Source organism: Denticeps clupeoides, chromosome 6 (assembly GCF_900700375.1).
Source record: "Denticeps clupeoides chromosome 6, fDenClu1.1, whole genome shotgun sequence".
NCBI lineage: Eukaryota > Metazoa > Chordata > Actinopteri > Clupeiformes > Denticipitidae > Denticeps > Denticeps clupeoides.
In genome coordinates this window covers 14,356,037-14,380,558 of record NC_041712.1, presented here as the reverse complement: position 1 = coordinate 14,380,558, position 24,522 = coordinate 14,356,037, and the positions used below count along the sequence as shown (strand labels likewise).

Here is a 24,522-nt window from a genome sequence, read left to right as displayed (position 1 = left end):
TCAGCAAATACGACATTTTATCAATGCTGTAATGAAATGGAAGACACGTCCAACAAGTTTTTTAATGTTTGTTTTAAATACATTTTTAGATCACCTTCTACAAGCCTGAAAGCCCAAGGGTTGCTGGATTTTGTCGGTTTCCGTGAAAAGCGCTGCAATTTGCGACCCTGCCTTTCCATTGTAATCAGTCGGGATAAGTCTGGGCCAGGGCGAGGCAAAGGGCTTTTGGTCAGAGGGGAAGAAAAACAAGTCACCCACCGTTAATGGCACAAGAGGGATGATGGGAGTGGAGAACGACGAAGTCAAGATGAAAGTAGGCCATTGACGTCAGCGGTCCAGGATTTCCTGGAAATGGAAAATAATGACATAGAGAAATATTAAATAGAAATATAATATACAACACACACACACACACATCTATATATAAAGAAAATATATAAACAAATCCTATAAACCTGACACAAACTTTAAAAATCCTACGAATTAACGCCATATTACTGGGCCCGGGGCTTGTCTTTGCATTTTAAACTCCATGTTGTCAGGTGAAACTGCACAAATTCTGAATATTCCAGCTGGAGGGCCGAGGAGCAGTATGCAGAACTGGAATAACACCGCTGCTTAGCTTCTTTTTCGTTTTTCTTCATTAACACGCTGTTGCCAAAAAAGGCGCATCTTCACCACACTTTTCTCCCCGGAGGTGCCCACGTCTCTCTGCCACTCCGCTGCTGCTTCTAATTGATTCCCACACCCCCCCCCCCACGCCACCGACACGAGGCAGCGGAACCCCGACACCGCGGACTAGTCCGGACATCTAAAATGTTTATTAACTTACATCGCGACCATTCGGAGCACGGAGGGCGCAGAATAAAACCGTAATCCTCCGGCCGGGCGGAGTCAAGGGGAAGATGATTGGCAGGACGTGGGCCGGAGATGCTGAGGAGGATGGTGGCTGTGGCACGTCACACAGGGCCTGATGTAGAGTGAGAGGTTCTCCCTGTGCAGCGACGGTAGGGTTGGTGTCATTTTTCGTGAACACAGCACGACGATCACTATTCAGCAACTACATGGTCTCAGTGCAGGATCTAGAAATTAACGTAGTATTGGTTCAAGGGTCCTAATGGTGTTAAAGGTTAAGGTGAGGGAAGGAAATGTGCCAAAACTGATCCAAAAGCAGGGGAGGTTGTTTCAAAGGCTGACGTGTGCTCCTTCCATAACAGGGGTCATTCTTTGTACCTTCGAGTGTTCATTTCGCACGTCTTGCCAAAGCTGAAATTAAAATCTACCAGTGAAGCTCTGTCAGCACAAGGTGAGACCGTGTTAAAATAAGAAATAAAGTTTAAAAAACATCACCGCTGGCTTTTTGAGGACCTGCGGATTTTTTTATATCGATGGAGGTTGAAACGGGAGGCGGAAGCACCTTTGCTGCAGGAGAAATGGAACAAGGCGTTTTGGACAAGGGTTCTATGCTGACGAGTTTCTTAGAGGCTTACCTCAGTGGTTGGGTATTAATTATGCTTCATTAGAATAAGATCCCTAAGTCACTGAAAGTGAAGTGATTGTCACTGTGAAACGCTGCAGCACAGCACACGGTGACCCAACAAAATGTGTCCTCTGCTTTTAACCATCACCCTTAGTGAGCAGTGGGCAGCCATGACAGGCGCCCGGGGAGCAGTGAGTGGGGACGGTGCTTTTTGGCACCTCGAACCAGCAAACTTCTGATTACGAGTCCGCTTCCTTAACCGCTAGGCCACCACTGCCTTATGTTACTGTTGGCTCCCTTGAGGGATTTAATCAATGTCAACTGCTGCTGACCCGCAGGTCGTATCTCAGTAACATGCTCTTGCCTACCTGTAGAGGGAGAAAGTCGCCCCTGAAAAAAAAGAGAGTTCTGTTTTCATTGCCATACCGATAGATGTGCCTTGTTTTAATCCAACTTGAAAAGGGGCAGTTTGGTCACATTGAGCCAGTGAGGTATATAATGGGCCACACAGGGTCATGAAATCCAAAGTCAAGCACGTTGGGTGAGGACGGATTGTTTAAAAGTGCAAAAGTTTTACAATTGTTGGATACCTGGAAAACATTTTCAAGAAGAAAACAAATATAGTGAATGTGAGGAATAAAACCTGAATACGCAGCCCCAGGCGAAACATGCACAATGAGACTTGATTGCGTACTGAATGAAACCTGAAAATATGAAATGCCCTCATGAGAAGGCTGCAAGTAACCTTAAGAATGTGCACAATGTGTTGAAAGTTGAAAGATGAATGCATGCCTGAACCATGAGGTGTATGAGCTCTGGAATGCATCATTCCATAGACGGTTTTCGTGGTAGGCGTTGCCTCCGTCTACTCTGCTGTTCAGAAAGTGTTCAGCTATGGCACTGATAAAGAACTGCACAAAGCGTGACCATGTGTCAGATCACGTCGGTGGGGGCAGCACTTTCAAGGGTCTTTCAAGACTTTTTCGTCATAATTGTCAAGACATTTTCTTAGACAGTCCTGATGTTTCTGAAATGTATAACTTTCTAGTCACATGGCATGGTGTATAAATCCACTTTTTTGATATGTTTGAATTCACATTGAGCCCTTAAAATGCAGGACTCAGTGTCTGTACGTGCTCTCTGGAAATGTAAGAGGTAACGTATTTGCCCCCTGCATTGTCATTGTCATGTGTCATTGTTGATTACAATGAAAAGAATCAGTATATGGCTTCATAAAGATAATAACCTTTATATCGAATTATACTAATTTAGCTGTATAGGCTCAGTCAGCCATGTTCCCATAAGCGAAAGTGACAGCGGACGGTATTTTATTTATTTTTTGTCTTTAGTAAAAGATCAGTAACAGATGAAAGCACACTCTAAATGCATATGAGGGATGTAATGAGGTGACAGACATATGAACCAAAAAAAAGATGACCAGTGCATTCACTGAAATGGGAGTGTTGTGAGCACAGGCTTCAATATTATTTTTATATTTATGTGTTTTTAGTTTGTTAAACCTTTTTTTTTTTTTTTTTGCTGATGTTGCTGATGAACAAACCAAATCCCCAGAAGCGCCTCAGAATTTGCGCTTTACTTTAAAGAATATAGTACTTTATAGCCACTTGTGCAATAATGACCAGCCTGTTCCAACAAGCGGAGTTATGTAAACAGTCAGACGCGCAGTGATTACATTGTGATTTCATGTCTGTTTGTAGGTCAAACTTAACAAGCTGGGAGGGGGAGAAAAAAGAAGCTCCACTGACAGCCGGCAATTAGCCTCCAGACGTATTATCCGTGCGGCTGGAACAATGATGAAAATAGGCCACTGGTCAATACGTCTGCACACAGGTACAGCAAACACGCGTGTTTGACGACTTAATGGCACGCCGTTCAAGCGTCTGTGTGGCTTTCGACCGAACAACTGGAGAATCGTACTCTGAATTGTTGAGCCTTTCAAGTGCCCTTTCGGCGTTTCCAGCCAAGGTGTGAAATGAGTGGTTTTCAATAAAGGCTTTCTTCTTTGACACCCTTTCAGATTTATGGGCTGGAAAAAAAAAACAGCCTCTGTCATGGAGGACCAGAACTGACGGCCAGTTCGGGTGAAATTCCATATTACTATTCCATATTTTTGTGCCCCGTGTTATATCCTGTCTTGTCTTGCATTGCGTGGGATTACTAATTTATTTGTGTCATAAAGTGCAAGCTCCAAGTCACAGGGATGCAAGTAAAGTCATACTTTTTTCCTTTACATATTTGTACGCCTCAGTAATTTTTTTATGGCATCTTATCTGTGAGTGTTTGAATGTGCTGGATTATTATCAGAACTTTTGAAAATCTTGTATCTGTCTATTTTGACAGCGAAACTTCCATTAAATGTAATGGATAGCCCCAAATGATCGCTGCTGGCATCAGGCTTGATTAGAAGTGTTGCTGACAGCAATTTTATTTCTTTAAAATCAATAGGAAAATTTGAGTAAACTGTGAAAGGCTGATGGTTGATCACGGATCACGCTTGTATGCACAAGTGCTAAAAAAAAATTCTAATGTGGGGAAATACACACTAAGCTGTGGACAGATGTTAAAGAATGATTTGGGCCCTTGATTAATCTGATTAAAGTAGGAAGGAAGAAGCTTTGACAAGATGGCGCTACATCCTTCATCTGATCTCTCTGTTCAGCATTCAGCAGTAAGTGAATGAAAGCATTTAAATTTCCATTTGCACAGTGGAAGGCTGTTGAAGCTTAGGCCAAAATACTGAATAAACAAAAGGCATACATGGCCCATACAGTGTGTGTGTGTGTGTGTGTGTGTTACGTTGTGTAAACGAATGTGTTTTTTGAAGCTGACGTGTGGGAGAAGCTAGGAAGTGATCAAGCTGAATGGCCATTTGGCCATTCAACTAAAACCGTTCTGTGCTAGAACGGCTATGGTTAATGCATGTGTGAGTGTGTGTGTGTGTGTCTGTGAGTGTCAAAGTGTCTGGAGGCAGAGGCAGATGTTTTTTGTGAAGCGGGAGCCTGGTTAGTGTGTCTAATCTGGATATTATTCAGTAAACTGTGTGGGTATAATCACTCTCTAAACTGTCTCATGTTCGCTAAGCAGGAACAGGGGGGGTTACTAATCCCAGACTCCCCTCCAGCCTCCACCACTTCATCCCCGCTTCCTATCCTTCCTGCTTTATGTAACCGTTCCTCATTCTCCGTCCACTTTCGTCCTTTGTTTGTCTTAAAAGGGCCCATAGAAGAATAGCTCTCTCTCCAAAAAAAAAATGAAAAGAAATACCAAATTCTCTCGAGTGGCTTAGTCTCTTTTTTTTTTACTGTGTAAACAGCAGCGGAGATGTGGTAACTCCACAGGATTACCGCCTCTTTTATTTCACTGTTAAATTATCCTGATTGTATTGTGGACATTTTTGGATTAATATCTGGGCTGAATTGTGACCGTGTCACTTTCCAGCTTTCCCTTCCAGCTCACCTCAAGTGCCACTGAGCAAAGCAGCGTCCCCACACACTGCTCCCCAAGGGTGATGGTTAAAAGCAGAGGACACATTTTGTTGTGTGCACCGTGTTCTGTGCTGTGTATCACAAGGACTTTCACTTTCATTATTTTGGCTTTCCAGGCCAAAATCTTCTTCTTCTATTTCCTCTTAATATTATTATTATTATTTTAGCTTGGAAACCTATTTGACCTTCTTTGACTCATCCCGCTATCCTCCACTACCCCTTTTCATCTCTTTATTGTCACATTGAAACCCATTTTACAAAGCAACAATGGTCACATTTTCAGTCGACAGTATTTTCACATAAATGTCTCAAACGTCCCCAAATTTCACGACACTTCGTGGCTACGCCCTGTTGGCATTGTTGATGTTAGCATTCTAGCATAAGCATACTAACATGCATTTTTAATGTCCCTCAATGACAATCACTTCACTTTCACATTTTTGAACATGCTTCAAATGTCACCAAATTTAATGTTTTAACGCCCCATGAGCATTGCTAATTTTAGCATTGCTAACAATATGATTAGATGCTAGCACATTAGCCTTTATAGACCAATATGAATATAAAAGACCAAATAATCAATTTTATGAAATTAACTAATTTAACAATTTCACTCTTCCCCTTCATCCTTTCATCCTCTTATCTTTTAACCTTTAACTGCTTTCCAAGCCAAAACCAAACTTCCCTTTTTAAGTTGAATCAACGGATGCTGCATCAGTTGCTTATTAAGCAGTCTGTGTCATGTTGTCAGGATTGCCTGCAGCTGGGCTCCACACCTGACTCCAATCCTGACGCCCCATAAATGCCGGAAGTTTCCGCCCCTTCTGGGTCTCTGGCATTTTCGTGAACTCTCTGCACGAACTTGACCTGATTTAGTTTCATGTGTTTTGAGTTCTGGCAATCGCCACACGCCTACGGGTTAGTTTATGTTCGTAATTTAAGTTAAATTGTTTTCGGACACCGCGCCATTCTTTATTTGTGTTTATTGTTTATTTGTTAATAAACCCCCTTCCCAGTATGTCAAACCTCTGCGCTTCCTTCCCTCGTAAGTCCGTAGTCGTGACACATGTTCAGATAAGAAATGATCTCACACACACAGACAAATGCCACAGTACAGCTCGACTGCATTTACATGTAAGTCTAGTATGAACGCATATGAGTTTGTTAATAAGAGTTGTGTTTTCATTCTATAGAATAGAGAGATGGTTGACAGTCTATACTATAATTCCTTTAGCCTTATAATGAATGTCTCACACCCTCTGTCTCTCTCATAGACACATCACTCCATTGTGCACGTTTCAGTAGAAGTATATATATCTGTATCTGCAAAGGTTGAATCTGCAGGCATCTGCTTTTGTTATGTAATTTATTGTCTGTGAAGCTTACACATGGAAGAAGAGTGACATGTAATCTGTGACTGGGTCAAACCGACACAAGAGAAAAGTCCCTAAATTCTTCAGAGGAGACAACATCACACAGACCTGCCTGTTACTTGTGCTTTATACTAAATGCCAGAATTAAAAGAATAATAACCAATAATCTTCATCTAATTCAACCCAGATGATGTGTTTTAATGTAGCCTATTAATTTGACATAATTGTAAATTAGTCATTTGTGAACAAGTGATATACTGTGTTCATTATTAAATTAAAATGTTAAAGTTGAATGTTAAAGCACTAACATTAAATGCATAGTTTTAATAATGAATGATAATTCAAACAGTTCCCTCATCAAAAATGTAGTGCATAAATGGCTACAGTTGCCTAGCGACGAATCTGTAAAATAAATTGAAGAAAAGCAGTGTTTGCCAGATTAATATAACATTCACTTGTATTGTTATTATATCACAGTTAGCTCTCACGTGGGATTTTTATTTGCAGAGAGGAATCCTGAGGATGACAATATCTGATGGTACAATTTGACCTTGACTTAAAACATATCAATTATCAATTATCAGTTTAAAAATATTGCTGGTTTCTACAATGAAAACTTGCCATAGTGCCATTTTCACGAGCCACTCAAAGTGCCAGGTTGGAACTAACTGGCATTGGCATTTGAATGCTGGTCACACCTAGTGCCACATTGTCCGTATTATTGCTTCATTTTACCTTGGTTTTGGATGTGACTCAGCAAGTGAGATTATAGAGCAAAACCAATTTATGAGAATTGATACTTGCATACAAATAGTTGAATTAGCAAAGTTAGCTGACCTTAAATTGACAGGTCACTGCATTTGTAATGTGATCATGAGAGACTACAACTGAAACAATGTCTTCATGAAACTTTATTTTTATATGACAAGAGCAATATGTTTATGTCTACGTATCTCTGTATATTCTGATTTGGTTAACTATAGCAGTGGCTGTACCGAAGTTGCAGGCCTGTTGGACGCTGAAAGACAGCATGTTTACATGAACAAAACAGATTTTGCAGAAAAATAAACCCTTAACCCCTCAGTGCCAAAGAAGGAGACAGACCACTGCATCTTTCTCAGTACAATTTATGCTGCTTTGCCAGGGCTGAAATGCTCTGGCCCTTCCATACATTCCACCCACCTAGTTAGACATCACATACAGTTACATAAAATCAGTTCAGATGTTTTGACAGGAAGATTCATTTTATCACACATGTAATCCCCCCCCCAACCATTTTAGACAGAAAAGAGTGGCTATGCTGAATTACCCCACAGCAAACTGGAGCCATACACCATGAACACAAATGGCCAAGTGAATAAGTTCTGCATGGAAATACACACCTTTAAATGAAGACAAATACAGTGTGTTTCGCAACTGCGTGTATTATAATTTCAAGGTAAGTGCTTTCAATTTAACCAAGTGTGAGATAATAACTGTTAAAAATAGGACCATCAGCACCCCATATGGACTCAACCCTGAACAAATCATAATTGCTTTAGTTTTAGTATAAATTAAATAATACATCAAGTAACAACACAACATTGTACCCAAAACAGAAACAGTGTCATGACACAAAAATAGACATATATTTACATCAGTAATATTGAAATATATATACACTATGTGCATTTGGCATAACATAGAGCAGTGTTATTTAAGAAATAGAAAATATACTCTAAGTGATGTGTGTTTACCGGAATGCTCTGGTGTTACATTCCTGCTGCCAACCATGACCAGAATAAAGGGCTAGGGAATGAAAAATGCACGTCTCTGAAGGTGCACACATTTACAATACTGCTTTTTGTATGTGGTAAAAAATTATGTGAGAGCGTGGGTGAAAATGTGCACCGGCGGTGTGTCTGTTCACCTTGATGAAACCACTGTCATGGCCTTCCTCGGTGAAAGAAGTGGGAGTGCAGCTCTGTAGGACTGCGGGAGCAGCAGGCTCCTCTTGACCTCCTCATAAACATTAATGCAGCATCAACGGCTGTAGGTGCTGCTAAAATCAAAGCCATGCGTTTTCGCTTACCAGTCAAAAAGCTGAGTGCCCAGTGATTGTCTGATTGCGAACTCTCACACACCCCTGAATGTGTTCCCCCGTGCTCTGCGTCAGAATGCTCTCGAGTGGGCCTTGCAGCGAGGCTCTCCTTAGTCAAGCACCTATGGAGACCAGGTCCCACCCCTACTCATAGCACCTAGCACCAGAAGGCAGGCTAGTGGCCATAATCAAAATGTCCAGTTCCGTGGACAGAACTGCGGGAGGTGCGGACATTGCCACGAGAGTGCCGTTCCCTTGGCGACATTCGGCCAAAAGGTGTCCCCATGTCCCGCAGGCTGCCCGCCCTCAGGGGCGGGATCTCTTGCCCCCAGCCTGGCGGTCTCTCATCCCAGGCTCGGAGTGGGGGCAGGTACTGCGTCTCCATGTGGTAGCAAAGTGGGCTGCCACGCCCCTCGGCGTAGTCCTCATACAGAGGTCGGGTGGCAGGCAGTGTGTCGTAATGGTCCTGGTCGCGGTATTCCTCGTAGACCGGTGACGGGTTCTCTTCATTTGGGTGCGGAAACTGGCAGTCCACATCTGTGCCACTAAGCCTCCTCAGACAGAGGTCCAATGACAGGTCTCGTGAGCTGCCTCCCAGACGTCTGGAGGAAAGGTCAGGCCTGGACTGGTACTGTGGTGCTGGATCAATGCCTGGCAAGAGCGGTCCAAGCATGCGATCTGACGACTCCCAGCAATAGGCTAATGAAAGCACAAAGACAGAAAGTTTTAAGGTCTCATCTTGTGTTCATCACGTTCTTTCCCACCTAAATTAACCATATTCGTGAAGCAGCACCAGGACTGCTGATTGGAAATCTGTTTAGCTTTTTAGCTCCGAGCCGTTCTTATGCTGAAGGAGACCAGCCTAACCATGGAATACTGATCAGCAGTCCTTCTCTCACATTCTTTAAGAATACAGATCCACATTATTAATTCCTTTGTGCCTCTGGAAGGCGAAGGCAATACCCATAAAGGACAAAACTGAGATTACGGAAATATAAGGAGCAATAAACTGTGTTAACGTGCCAGACTAGAAAGCATGCTCGCTTTGTTAGGGTACATTAAATCATGCTCATGCAGGCAGCGGATTCGGAAGCCTGGGCTGATTAGGACCAATGGCCGAGGTCAGTTTTCAAAAACATGGCATGCAGATCGAGGCAATGCATGAGGTTAAAAAAAAAAAAAAAGAAAAAAAAAAAGAAAAACATCGATTTCTCTGTCAGATTTGAATCTGCAGAATAACGACTTTCTTGTTTTTACGACTCCAGACGATCATAAGCATCATAAGCAGAGGTGAACTGCTCTGAGTCAATTTAAATAACACTTCCACAGCCAACATGTTTGATAAACTGGCCCCGGGCAGCGCATCCCTGTCCACCCCGCAAAGAGAACTAAGCCTATTTATGTGGAGCAGGAAAGGGCAGGCATTTCACAATCAACAAACAAGTCAAAGAGCACTTACAATTCACAAAGTACTCTTTGACGAATTCAACACAAATCTGATCCTCAGGATGAAGATGTTGATTTGCTGTGTTTAAAGAAACTGTAGGAGGGGGTGCATCAAACAAAAGAAAAGCATTTGGGACATAATACAGGCTATATGAAATGTCAAAAGAAACAGATTGAAATGAAATGACAATACAGGCCTAGTTACACGAGTAATTACAAAATATTGTATTTGATGAGGTTTTGTGTTTCTTTCATTTCCATTTACCACATAACCCCTTATCCAGAACAACTTACAAACAGTAGTTACAGTGACAGCTACTCGAGGTTGAAATGGTAGTAAGTGGGGTTTGAACCTGTGACTTCTGGTTCAAAGGCAAGGTTCCAACCCACTAGACTATAACCACCCTGTGAAGAGTTTCTGGTGTAAACCATAAGACACCATATTTGAAGAAAACACACAGAATATTTGGGCCAATATGCTAATTGATGAATTCAGAACAGCTATATGTCCACCAATTGCCATGGGTTCAAACAGCCACTTTTTCACCCGGTGGAGAAGCTGATTTCAATGAAATGCAGAGACAAAGTTCGCAAAAGTTTGTCAAGCGTTTCACCTTCGGGTAACAGAAGTGACCCAAAAAACACCCAGAGCACAGATAAAAGAGAGTTTTCACTCACTGCTGCTCCCGAAGGTCTGAACCTCATCCAGGACGGCCACTGTCCAAGAGAGAGAGAGAGAGAGAGAGAGAGAGCATAGCAGCGCTTTGCATTAGAGATCAGAGGCAGGTTGGGCTGGCGGGGTGAACGCCAAGAGTCAGAGGATTATGAAGGGAAGCAAGAGGAGGACGTGGAGGCATTAGCAGCATCTCTCTTTGGCTTGATATGACCCCCATGGGTCCTCTGGTAGAGAAAACAAGCGGGAACATGCTGATAGAGCCCGTTATCTTTGTCAGACGTGATGGTGTGCCCTTCTCCTAATCACACTCACCGCTCTATCATTTATTTAGATGTTCGAGCTAATGCAGCAACTTTATAAGTATGCTCATGTGCCTACAATCAAATACAACTTAAATGTGTAGCTTGCATGACTACATGATTGTAATCGTTAGAAACTCAGCATTCCATACGACTACACCCTGTTCATATACATTCTATATAAAAAGCGACACCTTGGAGGGGTTGTCATCCCTTGCTTCTCAGCATGAGAAATACAAAGTGCAGTGTGTAAAGCGCAGTGTGTAAATGTGGTTGAAATGTGTCTCAGGAGGCACAGAAGCACGATGTTTCAAACGTTTCTGTTTATTCATTTATTTAACATAAATCATGTCAAAGACCAAAAGGGAGTGAGAAAGGACTGGGCTACATATTCTCACACTTATCAACACAAAGGGAGAACATACGTGCACAATCAGCACCAGGCAGTTCGGTGATCCCCAGGGCCACCATGGCATCCTACTTGTGCTCCAGACTCGAGAGCCCTGAACTAACCCTGTTACATTTTACATTTACAGCATTTATCAGACGCCCTTATCCAGAGCGACTTACAATCAGTAGTTACAGGGACAGTCCCCCCCTGGAGCAGCTTAGGGTTAAGCATCTTGGTGGTAAGTGGGATTTGAACCTAGGTCTTCTGGTTCATTGGCGAGCGTGTTACCAACTAGACTACTACCACCCTGTTAGGTGTAAGAGTTGTAAGAATTAACTAAGAAAAGTTCATTTAAATGTAGTTTTTTGTCATGATCCGGGCGGCAGGGGTTACTCCGGATCCGGAGTTCGGACCGGAGTTTCATGTTCGTCTCGTGTAATATTTCCTGATCGTGTTCACCTGGTGTATATTTATATAATCGTATAAAACTATCCTGTTGGTGTCTCTTCGCCATCAGGTCATTGTTAGGTGATGTTCCCCTGTCCTGTGTATTACATATTAAACCCCCATCCTGTGACGTCATGCGTATGCGTCCTGCTTCCTCGCCATGTCCTGCCAACGTGACATTTTTCAATACATGTGATTTTGAGTTCCTTGTTTCCCTTGTATCTCTGTGTCATCATGAGTCATCTCTACAACGATATATTATAAAATGACATTAGTGTCACTGTGCCCAAATGTGAAGGCGCCTAAAAAACATGGTGTCATGCATGTGAATGTCGGGACTTACTGCGGTGTGCCGCTGCCCTTTCTAATGCTGAAAACGTCATTAACTCGTGCTTAGGACTGTTTGTTAATTAGCCAGCATTCCCCAGAAACCTTTCAGAGTAGTACATAATCTTTCCTCAACATTAATGAGTCGTCTGACCTACTTGTGATTCTCAAGGTCGTTCGTTATTTGACTCTTTGGATCATCAGCACTACCTGACAGAATACACCACTGGTGTACAGCCGGACATGAAAAATCAGAATTAGATTATTAGTGAAATTATGTTTATTCAATTGCACATTTGTTAATGCCACTCACCAGCACTTTACCAGGAATAATGATAATGTGCACACAAAAATGATGGTCACAGGAACAAAAACCTTTTAATAATAATTAGTGGTGGGCCGTTATCGGCGTTAACGTGCTGCGTTAACGTGAGACTCTTATCGGCGATAAAAAAAATATCGCCGTTAATCTATTCACAAAGTTGGGTTGGGAGCTGGGTCTATACTACGCAAGCTATTGTACCAGAGTTAAATGGTTACACTAGATTAATAAGTATATTTCTTCTTTCTTGTGTCTTTTATCTTATTTCCTAAAGACTTTTATTTTGTTTTTGAGACCCGGTTCAGGTCTCTTGGACACATGGCGTTAGTTGTGAGAGGTACATGGGGTTTGTGTGCAAAAAGTTATTTTAAGTTATGTACATATTAGGAATATTTTTTTTATGTTCTTTTAATATTGTATATTGTAGAGAGAGGTGCAGAAAGACGCGATGTGTGACGCGATGTTCTGACGCGACCTTGCTTTTGGTACAGAATACACTTGGGTGTCAGCTCATCATTTGTGGTTCAAGAAACAAAATCAAAAAGTTACACAACGCAGAAGAAGAACCGCTACACTAAGATGACCTTCACCTTGATATTTTAGCGCGGATGTATACCTAGCCGAATTGCACTGTAGGGGGCAAGAACGAGTCTTCGAACTGTGAAATTACCACATCAAATGTGACGTGGTAACATGGATGCAGCTATTTAACTGAATAAACAGTTGGTAAACACAAGTACATCTTATTGAGCATAATTTATTTTCTTAATTTACTTTTAGTCATTATTTGGGTAGCACACATATTCTGAATGCCTTCAGCAGAATTCAAATGAGCCATTTTAATCTAGATTAATTTAATCTAGAATAATTTTGCTTACTCTAGATTAATTCCAAGATTACAGTGAGATTAATCTAGATTAAGAAAATTTATCTATGTCCACCTCTAATAATAATAGAGCAACTGCTTGTGATCATATGTAAACATTTCAGGCTCGTAAGAATATGCAGATACACTTGTTGAATTTAAAACGTTGATTTATAAAATATTTTGCTTCTCCTTCCTCAGTCTCCAGTCAATAAAAGCACTTTTGCTTTCAGACTCAGTCATCCGGTTAAACCTCATCTTTTTGTCACCGCTGACATGCCCTTCCTTTTGTACCACAGCAATTAGCCACATGTCACTGTGGAGTAAGCACTGCGAGCAAACGCGGAAAGTACATGTCATGTCCAGTCCTTGGAGTGCAAAAAGTGACGTACCTTCATTCTCAATGGTGTCCACCGCATCATTGACCAGTCGAATGACGGTTACTATAGAAGCTTCTCAGAAGAAAGCATGAAAAAGGGGGAGGGTGGGGAGAGGGGGAAAAAAAGAGTTAATCTTAGGCCAACATTGTGAATATTTATTCAGATCCAATTATTATGTATATATATATATATATATATATACACACACACACACACACACACAATTTGCATAACAACAGATGTCATTGGATCCCCTTAATTATGTCATCCAATTTTTGTGTGCTGACTCACGGAGTGTCAGCCAGCCGCTGCTCTGCCAGAAGAGAGGACACAGAGTAATTACACTCCTGGCCCGTCCTATACCTTCACCTGAAATTCCGGAACGGCCTTGAAGAGATCCTGCTAATCCCGCTGATGCCACCAACACGGGCTTTATTACACGAAAACAACTGTGTGACTTCTAACATGTAACAGTAAGGCCAGGCATCCATAGGTGATCCTTAGGTTTATATGCACCTGTGTATGTGTGTGTGTGTGTGTGTGTGTGTGTGAGAGAGAGAGCTTATTGATGATTGTGTTTGTGTACCCAATGACGTTTGATGATGAAAACAGCTCACAATGTCTGTATATGATAAAAGGGAGAATGGTCTGTGAGTCATACACAGTGTGCGTAAGATCTCCTCATCGTTATATCACCCCACTAACACCAACTAGCAAACACCACCAAATAATTAAACAGACAAGGAAGATAATGGACAAAACAGGAGGAAAGCAGCCAAGTTGCGAGACTGAAATGTCACCCTTTGTTGTAGTTACGAGCAAGAGAGAATAACAAGTACAGAAACGTAATCCCCGGAAAAACAACGGAGAGGCACAAACAACTGCGAACATTAACTGCTGCTGTCTTTCATCATCCTATGTGAGTGCATCTTGCAGACATCCCTGCTTCGCACCCCAGTTCGTACAGAAATGTCCCTTCAACAGAAGCGGAACAGAGTTTCCGGATGCAATGAAGATTGCAACATAAAAAATGAGGAAAGGGGCATGTACATTTTGTTCTTAACGGCATTTTAAAAATATTTTATTAAATTAATAATTATTAATCATTTGACCCTTCTGAAATGCAGGGACATTTCCCATAGCCAATATATTGTTTTACATAAATAACAAGGTATTCACTGTGCCATTAAATAACACGTTGCTGTAATTAACCAATCAAAATCTTTGGCTTCTTTGCTTATTTAAATTCTGATAACTACTTTAGAGTACTAGAGTATTTTATGCTTACATTCTATTTTATCATATTAATTATTACTATGACTTTAACTAGTCCCACAAATAGAGACAAATGGTGGGGCAGTGGGTAGCACCAAGTTCTACCTCCATGTTCTCCGGTTTTATTCCAATGACACACACTAGGTGGACTGATGACAGTAACTTGTCTATAGGTGAGTGTGTGTGACTGAATGCCATGTTCATCAGCGAATAGTCCCAAAACTCAATATTTTAGAAACACAGGAATACAAAGTTACATGAAATCTGATATTTGATTATTAGTCATATCATTTTGACATGGAAAATCTGAATAAAAAAAAAAAATACTGCAGATGACATACATTTCAAGACACGTTTGTGTTTGTCTGCACATGGGTCCAGGTAATCAAATTCGTGCAGAGATGAAAGGGCTGAATGTCAAATATAAAAATGGATGTCATCATGATAATTAAACGCAGATTATCACAAGTAGTTTAGTTGACGATTATAGTTTTCATAATCTCTAGGGGTGTAATCCTTATTGTGGATCATTTTTGTTCAGTCCATATGTAGTTACTGGATCAATAAAATGTAGTTGGTGGACAATAAAGAGGAACTGTGAACTTAGCCATGGTGACACATTAACAAAGAGAAGAAGTTAGTAGCCTAGGGTGGTAGTAGCCTAGTGGGTAATACACTCGCCTATGAACCAGAAGACCCAGGTTCAAATCCCTGTGTCCCTGAGCAAGACACTTAACCCTGAGTTGCTCCAGGGGGGGACTGTCCCTGTAACTACTGATTGTAAGTTGCTCTGGATAAGGGCGTCTGATAAATGCCGTAAATGTAAATGTAAGTTAGTGTGGCCCTCAGGGGCCAGAGCATTACTCAGGAGTAGGAGTAGGAGGATGAATAGAGCTCTTACATAACACGTAAGGTAAACGTAAGCTGAGAGAATTGGTCTTCACTTAGGGTCTTGTCTCTGCCCATACGCACTAATTTTGGTTCTAAGTGGCCAAATTACTATCTTTTTTCATCGTTGCCATTTGTGCAACAATTTCTGTCACCCCAGGTTCTCCTCAGAAGAAAGAAAGAAAGAAAGAAAGAAAGAGAAAATACATTTTGATGCATTAAGCACCAAAAGAAGAAAAAGAAAATATATCTGAGAAATTTAAAGTTGTATAGTAATAAATATGATCGACTCATTGGTTGTGGTGGGCAAAGCAATCAAGAAACAGGCACATCCACCTTGATCCATAAATAATTCTGACCCAGAGAAAAGTCTCGATGGGGTCTTAAAACAGGATCATTAACTTTCCCCCCTGTAGAAGAGCCCTCATTAGGGTGTTAATTAAAATGAAATGGTTTTACACAGAACTTTAAAAATGTTCCTCGGATGGTGGGAAGAGTCTCTGATGAGCACCGGTTCTGGGCAGACAGCTATTTTTACCCTGCACAGAGCCTATTAGCTCAATGCAAAATATTGTAAGGCCCTGTGTAAGTTCATTCATTTCAAGAACTCTTCTGAACAGGACAGAGACAAATAACCAGGGATTACGTTTGAAAAGTTTGTCCTGTGCCGAAACAGCATTTTGATGTTCCTGTCCTCTTGATCCATGTAGAACCAGTTAGAACAAAATAGAAGTACAGTGCTTGTATTGCATAACATGACGCTGAATGCAGAGTGCCGAAAAATGCACAACTGGTATTCTTGTGCACATTATATTAATTAAATCTCATAAGCAGGTGTAACAATATCCAAAAACTGATGGGAAAATCATTTTATAATCATTATGCATAATTTCTCATGTTGTGACAAATCACAGGACTATTTTCACTGATAAATATTAGTATGTACACTAAAGTATCATGTCATGCTCTGTCATGCTCTGGCTACAAGGGTGGTAGTAGCCTAGTGGGTAACACACTCGCCCTATGAACCAGAAGACCCGGGTTCAAACCCCACTTACTACCATTGTGTCCCTGAGCAAGACACTTAACCCTAAGTTGCTCCAGGGGGGGACTGTCCCTGTAACTACTGATTGGAAGTCGCTCTGGATAAGGGCGTCGGATAAATGCTGTATATGTATTTGTATCAATCCGTCAATCACGGGGGTTCGGCTGTGAAGAGGAAAGCAGGCCAGGGTCTTACCATTGTCATCACAGGAGTCCGACTGAAAAGACCTGATGGAGCGCACCTCCGAGTTGGCATCTGAGAACCGGGTCACCTCCTCCACCAGGTTAGTGACCTCGACTGCAGGTGGGGGGGGGGGGGGGGGGGGGGGGGGGGGGGAAGCACAGAAACCATCAGACCTGGAGAGAAGCCGACGTTCTTCGCTGACATGCAGAGCGGAGACGCGGGGCAATAAGGTTGTGAGGAGGTGGGCGTGTAAAAGCACATTTATTACCGAAATGCCAATACGCTTACGAGCCCGGAAACAGAACGGAGGGATCATTACAGAATCTGGCCTCGGCTTTGATGCCAGCCTTTCGCGGCGTGCCAGTAATCCGGCGTAGAATCCTGCTCCATGTAAAGGACGCGTGTTCCGACGGAAGACTTCAGACGGATGCTGGCCCTGACGCGACTGCTGCCTACCTGGCTCCAGCCAGCCAGGCCGATAAATATTTCATGCGGAGGGAAATGCCTCCTGTTGGCCTATTTCGAGCTGCGCCACAACGAACAATAACAGATGGCTGCGATTACGATAATCTGCTCTGTTGTGAAACAATTTACCGGCCCCCGGAATGGTTGGGAAGGACGCCGGGGCCCCACTTTCAAAAATAGCCCGCGCTGAATCGCGCCGCGAACCGCGACTCTATTCCGGCCGAGGCCAAACAAAATGTGCACGGCGAGGTGTCCGAAGTTACTCGGCCGTATATAGAGACGTCTTCTCTTGTTTGAGCCGCGATCAATGCCGCATGGCTCGAGCCCTCTGCATTACTCCTCCGCGCCGCTGTCTGCGGAGTTAAGATGAGGCCGATAAACAACCAGCGCTGCAACGTGTGGAGTTCATAAGCGGCTTTGTGGGTTCTCCCCGCGGTGCCGCCTTTTGAATGGTTTTTTTACCCTGCGGCGCGTCCCTGCGTGCGGCCGGCACGTCGTACGTTCTCGGCTCCCACTCCACCGAGCTGCTCTCGTGGCTCCGCCCCTCCTCTTCCTCGGTGCCTTCCGTCTCCTCGTCGTCTTCGTCCGTCTCCCAGGGTGCTTTGCGCACGGGACTGCACTCGGAGAGGCAGGGCGACCGCGACGGCAGGTTAGGGGCCACGCTGCAGATGGCCACGCCCCTGCGGGCCAGGCCGAGAACGTGAGGGCCTTCGACCTGGAAGCTGGAGACCTGAGGGGGACAGGAGAGGGTGGCCAACCCGCCCGTCTCTGCGGACGACGTTGACTCCACCTTGTCTGGGTTGTGCGGGCCGCCCTGGCAGTGGGGCAGGGTGTAGGCGGTGGGTCGGACGAGGACCTGGGGGGGTCTGTCACCGCTGCACCCGATGCTCCCACGCTGGTGACGGTGGTGGTCAGAGGTGACGCGGACGGCCTTGAACTCGATGCCCTCAGCGCCAACGCCTGTCTTGTGAAGCATGTAGTTTGTCTCGGTGGAGATGCCCACAGCCTCGCCACGCGGCCAGTCTTTGCGCAGGACCTTCTTCCGGAAAGCGACGAGGAGCATGAGCAGAACCAGCACCACGAAGAGCAGCACCCCGATCCCGATGATCTCCACTGGGCCGACGTACGACAAGGCCTCGGCCTGCGTGTCAGGAGCCTCGGGGGAACGCAGGCCACAGAACTGTCCCTCAAAACCTGCCGTGCAGTTGCAGTAAAACGCACCAAACGTGTTGATACAGGTCCCACCGTTCTCACACTCCTCCTTGTCACACTCGTTCACGTCCTCGTCGCATCTACGGAAGGCAAAGGAAGGATCCTGTTAAATAAAATTCCACACGTTGTCTGAAACATTATATCTCTCAGTAAGCCGGAGGAGTTCAAGGGCACAGCAAAGCTCTTCCTCTGGGTCCCATGTTGTGTTTAATGATTTCAAATTGAGCTTTTGTTCTTGTTTCAAAAAGGACTCCCTGCTGTGCCTGCGACTGTGATGCTGATAATCTTTGCTTTCAATTAGCTCTTTTATGCCGTATTTTTCTCTCAGATTCAGAAACAAAGTTAAGATAAAAAAAGAAGAAAAAAGTTTGAAAAAATCTCCAGGTTAGGAAAATGATCAATGCTTCAACTGTAGATTTTGTATTATTAATTTTGGTAAAGTGCAAGTGCAAAAAAATACAAACATACAAAACAGCACCACAAGTAAAAAACAAAAGGTCTATAACACCAGTATTCCCCTGAATCTGTACCACCCCCCACATTCTAAAACTTTGTACGTGGACCCCAGGCAACCTCCTTGCAATTGAGTGAAACTCGTGCCAATGTCGCCCCCTGGTGGTGCAGACTGAAATCATGCTGCACGCTAAACTGACAAAAGTGGCTTTATTACAGCAATAACTACATGCTGCAATGAAAATTGTATTATATTGAGATTACTTAGGAGAAATCAATACAGTTGGACTCCTGGTGAATAGTAAATGCACCCGCACATTTGCACTAGTCGCTAACATACAAAACAGTGAAGCATGGTATTTGACAACTAAGGCTTTCCTTTCTCTTCGATATCATTTGAAATATGATTGTTGTGTACGGGATCTTATTGCGTGTGATGAGGTGAATAAACTCACATGAGGCCACTGAATCCCTTCTGGCAGCCGCACAGGAATGTGGTCCCCACAGGCTTACAGTCCCCACCATTTTGGCAGGGGTTGGGTACGCACGATGTCACCTCTAGCTCACATCGCTCCCCTGTGTACTGTGGACTGCAGCTGCACCCAAAGGCTGGCCCAGAACAGACAGATGTACTTCAACAACATATCACCAAAAACGCAAAAGCAATAAAGTCGCCGGGAACACACATGCAAGCTATTTATCTATGAACAGTAAAGTGTACAGGCTGACTCACACTCACAATAATAATTCCTTTTTACGTACGTTCATGTGACATTATGATGCATTGATCAATTTTATTGTGGATAAAAATACATGCAAAGAACGTAAGGTGTATAGTATTTTAATACGCCCAAAACCTCCCACACGCATACATTCTTCACTGATACCTCCGTAGGGCAAGCTGGAGCAGACAGCTGCGTTGAGGCAAGGCTGCGAGGAACACGGGTCGGGGTAAAGCACACAGCCCAGCTTCACCTCGCTCAGGCCCGCCACCTCGGTGTAGCGGCTGCGCTTGTTCTGCAGGGGCAGCTCATTCTTATTGAGCACCACTGACCCCAGGCAGCCCTGAAACCCATCCTGAGCACGAGGGGGTCTCTGAATCGCCAATGCTCCTGGGCGCACCTGATACCCCGAGATACAGAAAATTCCGAATAATTTATTAAATGAACTAGGTGCACCGAATGCTCAGTCAAACAATATGGACAATGTCAAAATATACAGTTATGAGCGGTCAAGTGAAAATCATTGACAACTGCATTTTTGCCCTTGTGTATAAGAAACTGTGACAAACTGTAATGGGAAAAATGTGCCTCAAGTATGGTTTGGGGGGACACAACAATAGATTTTGGGTGTTTACTTGGCCTCAAAATTCTCCAGTTCTCAATCCAGCTGAACATCTGTGGGATGTGATGTGAAAAAAGCCTGATCCATGCGCCACCTCACAACTTACAGGACTTAAAGGATCTGCTACTGACGTCAGAGGTCTAGCCTTGTCCAAGCCTTGGCAGGTCAGGACAGTTTTGGCAGCAAAATGCGTGCCCTCTCAGTATTATGCCTGGTACATTTAAATGCACGGTAATAAAACAGCACATGTTTTTGCCCAGTATTGTTTTTCAAGTGTAATATCATTCTAGGTTCAATATGTGCTAAAATTCAGAATGTCAGTCATTATGAATTAAAAAAGTCATTACGAATTTCCTTAATGAATGCCAGAGAACCAACTGTGTCATATTTGGTTCCAACTTTGGCAATAGCCAAGTGAATCTATGATAGATCATTTATCAAAATTTAATCCATGACAAGTAGCATGCACATCAGTATCAGAAAGCCAGGCCTCACCTGCGCCCCAAAGAAAAGAGAGCCATCGGTGGAGAGAGGCCAGAGGCGGACGGGAGCTCTGGCCGCACGGCGGCGCTCCACATAGCTGTCGTCCAGAGAGAGCAGCGTGAAGTTTCGCGTGAGCTCCAGGGTGACAGTGTGCCAGCGGCCGTCATTGATGGGCCGGCCTGAGATTCTCAGCACATCCAGGCCGTTATCACAGTCCATCTGGAAGCAAAGACGCCCCTCCTCTATCTACCAGACACAGACAAGAGGTTCAAAGGCAGAAAGCTTTGCCGGTTATGCCACAAACAGTCAGAACTGGTCCTTTTTCCAAACTGAAATTGACATTACAGAAACGAATTATAATATACTAAATAAAACAAATCCATAAGGAATTAAAGTATGTTTAAAATGAATAAAACAGTAATAACATACTGAGTGTATACTTTTGTATTTATGAAGCACTATCAAACATAATAGCTGCTGCATTTTGTACCCTTTTTTGGCAGCCCAATCAACACAGCATTACAGTAATCCTGTTGGCACCACAGCCATGGCCTGCTTTCTCAGCATTATGCCGTAACAGGAAGGGTCTAACTTCTGCATGTGGGTGTCTCGGTTCCACTGACTGTCCATATCAAGTGATAGTCATGAGTCACTAGCGTTTGCACACGCTAGAAAAAATGACTTTCTGTGGATGAGGGCTCAAGCCATCTTCATCACTTAACAGCAACAGCTTATTACTTGTCTAATAGGAACACATTGGCTGCATTTGGCTAGTCACTGAGACAAGGCCAGGTATTAATCAAAAGTCTGAGCATTATAAATACGTGTAATGTTTTTTAAATGTTGCAACGTCACACATGGGTATCTACAACGATCCAATGTGTGTGTCTATACAGTTTATTCCTGTGTCTCTATTTACATCTATATTAATCTATCTGTCTATTTATATATACAATTGCATTGATATTTTATGATTGGATTAAGACATTAATATAAATTGTATTATTTGTATAACATGCAACACGAAAAAAATATTTATGAAACAGGACAGGGATGCTTTGTAGTTCTTCTTTTGTCCATTAGGTGGCAGTGTTTGCGTGTGAAATTCAGCTTTCAAAAACCATTTGCACTTAGTCATCTGCATAACTGAACCGATAAAAGGAGCAAAAATGAAAACATTACTAGAACAGAACATTGAAATTCCTTTACAATTATTACAATAGTAATTTTAACCTTACAATAAAACAGCCTACATGAAACACAGTAGGCGGCAGTACTTCAGATGTTCTGGAATCAACACTGAAATTACTGATTGGAAATCCTATTTATTTTTTCTATTACTTTTGGTTATTGTAATAAAAAAGGGTGGTTTTATTTTATTTTTATACTGTACAAGACAAGAAAAAGCATGGAAAAAGGCCATCTCGAACAGGGAAGGTTTTACAGACTATTTTTGAATGATTGCAATTAAATCTGTTTTAAATAAGTTCTTGATCTTTTGTCTCTAACATGTAGCACTTATGTACCACCAGTGTTAATTGGAAATGCTGTCGTAATGAGTCTCTTTCTAATCAAAGGTCAGGCAGAGGAGTAGACACCAAACACAGGATCCTTATATTTAAAAATTCTAATCATGATTAAACCGTCACTCAGAAGTGATCATTAATACCAATTAGGCAGTGAGCTCAGTCATTCTTCACTGCATGCTAGTCTTATCTGTACGCTGTGTGTGTGTGTGTGTGTGTGTGTGTGTGTGTTTTACCTTTAGCATAGTGCAGGGATCAGCTCGTGTGTACATGATCACCCCTCGACTCTGCAGTGTTCTTATCCTCAGTCCCAGCTTCATCTCACCACTCTTGCTGCTCTCCGTTACTCTATATTTTATGTAGCTATTGCCGGCAAAGCTCAGTGATGTCTGGCCTGCCAAAGCAAATGTCCGTAATCCTTTATAAATCAAATACTTATTAACCTATCAACAAAAACACATCTATGGTGGGCAAAGCAGATAACAGGACTGGCAGTTGCGCCAAAAGTATAAATAAAAATAATAAATAAATAAATAAATAAGTACTTTATATGCATGCAAAGGAATGGAATGAAAAAGGAATGAACATTGAAACTATGGAGACCCCAAACTTGTATTTATATTTGTACTGTCCAGACCTCTATTAATTTAAATACACTATATTTAACTTCATTGTCCCTTCATTGTCAATGGACTACAGTTTTGCAACCAAACCGTAGAATAAAATTAGATCAAGTGCAGAAGGTAAAGCACTAAATAAAGAAATAAATTAAATATGCACATCTGTGTGTTTGTGTGTGTGCACACATGTGGCTGACCTGCACACTCGTCCATTTGCTGTGGTTTACACTGGCAGACAGAGGGTGCTGCAGACCCTGTACGAACACACTGCATATCCGCCGGGCAGGCCTGTCCCTCGCAGAGCTCCAGTGGTGTCTGACACGTACCACCTTTAACAGTGTGGAAGAAGAGGTCAGGGGTCACTTTGAATCACTTCATGGCCATTCCAGGTCATTTCTTGGCATTTGTGTTGTGAAAAGGTGTAAGAGAATGTAAGGTCATGTTTACAATTGTGCTCCTGGTGTTCCCAAAGGGATAGTTTAGAAAATAAGTGAAGTGATTGTCATTGAGAAACACTGCAGCACAGCACACGGTGACACAACAAAATATGTCCTCTGCTTTTAACCATCACCTTAGTGAGCAGTGGGCAGCCATGACAGGCTGCCTGGGGGAGCAGTGTGTGGGGACGCTGCTTTGCTCAGTGGCACCTTGGTGGTTCGTGAAGCGAACCGACAACCTTCTGATTACATGTTTGCTTCCTTACCTGTTAGGCCTCCACTGCTCATGTGTATTGGCTCCTAATCACCCATAGGTGCTGTCTATTAGGACCCTTTAATTGTCAGCCAACGTCCCATGATGCCCTTCGGTTTTTGTGATCACATGACATTTTGTGTTTCATGGGTGTTTCTTTTTTGTGAGTGTTTCTGGCCGTTGTGCTGTGGTTTTGTTTCAGTTTAGTAAAAACTCGCTGTGTTTGAAATGTCATGTGCTTGATGTGAAATCAATCTCGGACATCTGTGATAAATAGTTTGCCAGGTAAGCCCAATTATAGGAAAAACTACTGAAGAACAACACATTAGTAAGCAGAACACCATTTTCAAGCAATCTTGAAATCTCTGCTGCGTGAAAGGCACAAAATAGTTGAATAAATGAATCTATGTTAAGAGGGTTGTGGCTGGGTTTGTGCAGATAACGGCACAATGAGAAGGGTTTTTGCCTGACAAAAACATTGGCTTAAGAGAGCAGCTGCTAAAATACCTTTACAAAGCAGCTAACAGATTTTCGAAGCTGCTGGTGCCTCAGGAGTCCCGCAAGCGTTGAAGTGTAGATCCTCCAGAGTCTGCCAGTTATTCGGCCACCCCTAACCAATGCTCATAAGCAGAAACGGCTGCAGTTTTGGGCAGAAATCATAAGGACAGAGCTCGTCGGTCCCTTTAGGGGCCCTTTAGGGGCCCTTTAGCTGTGAAAATGTCCTCAGAAAAGTATGTTTCTGATTG

General features: G+C 42.9%; 1 protein-coding gene across 3 annotated transcripts in view; it reads right to left on the bottom strand.

Annotated features, from left to right (window-relative positions):
• Window positions 1–7,259: 7,259 nt before the first annotated feature.
• Window positions 7,260–24,522, bottom strand: part of fat3b (FAT atypical cadherin 3b) — a 45,276-nt gene continuing 28,013 nt past the window's right edge. For 2 of the 3 annotated variants that reach the window (XM_028982982.1, XM_028982983.1), the window contains exons 21-31: window positions 23,284–23,415; window positions 22,703–22,860; window positions 20,953–21,186; window positions 20,001–20,235; window positions 19,569–19,722; window positions 17,911–18,740; window positions 16,996–17,097; window positions 13,605–13,664; window positions 10,564–10,602; window positions 9,899–9,979; window positions 7,260–9,138 (exon numbers count right to left, since the gene is read on the bottom strand). In XM_028982982.1, the coding sequence (XP_028838815.1) occupies window positions 8,615–9,138; window positions 9,899–9,979; window positions 10,564–10,602; window positions 13,605–13,664; window positions 16,996–17,097; window positions 17,911–18,740; window positions 19,569–19,722; window positions 20,001–20,235; window positions 20,953–21,186; window positions 22,703–22,860; window positions 23,284–23,415 (2,549 nt within the window). In that variant the 3' untranslated portion in view covers window positions 7,260–8,614. The remainder of the gene's footprint in view (window positions 9,139–9,898; window positions 9,980–10,563; window positions 10,603–13,604; window positions 13,665–16,995; window positions 17,098–17,910; window positions 18,741–19,568; window positions 19,723–20,000; window positions 20,236–20,952; window positions 21,187–22,702; window positions 22,861–23,283; window positions 23,416–24,522) is intronic. The other variant, XM_028982984.1, reaches the window with a different exon arrangement.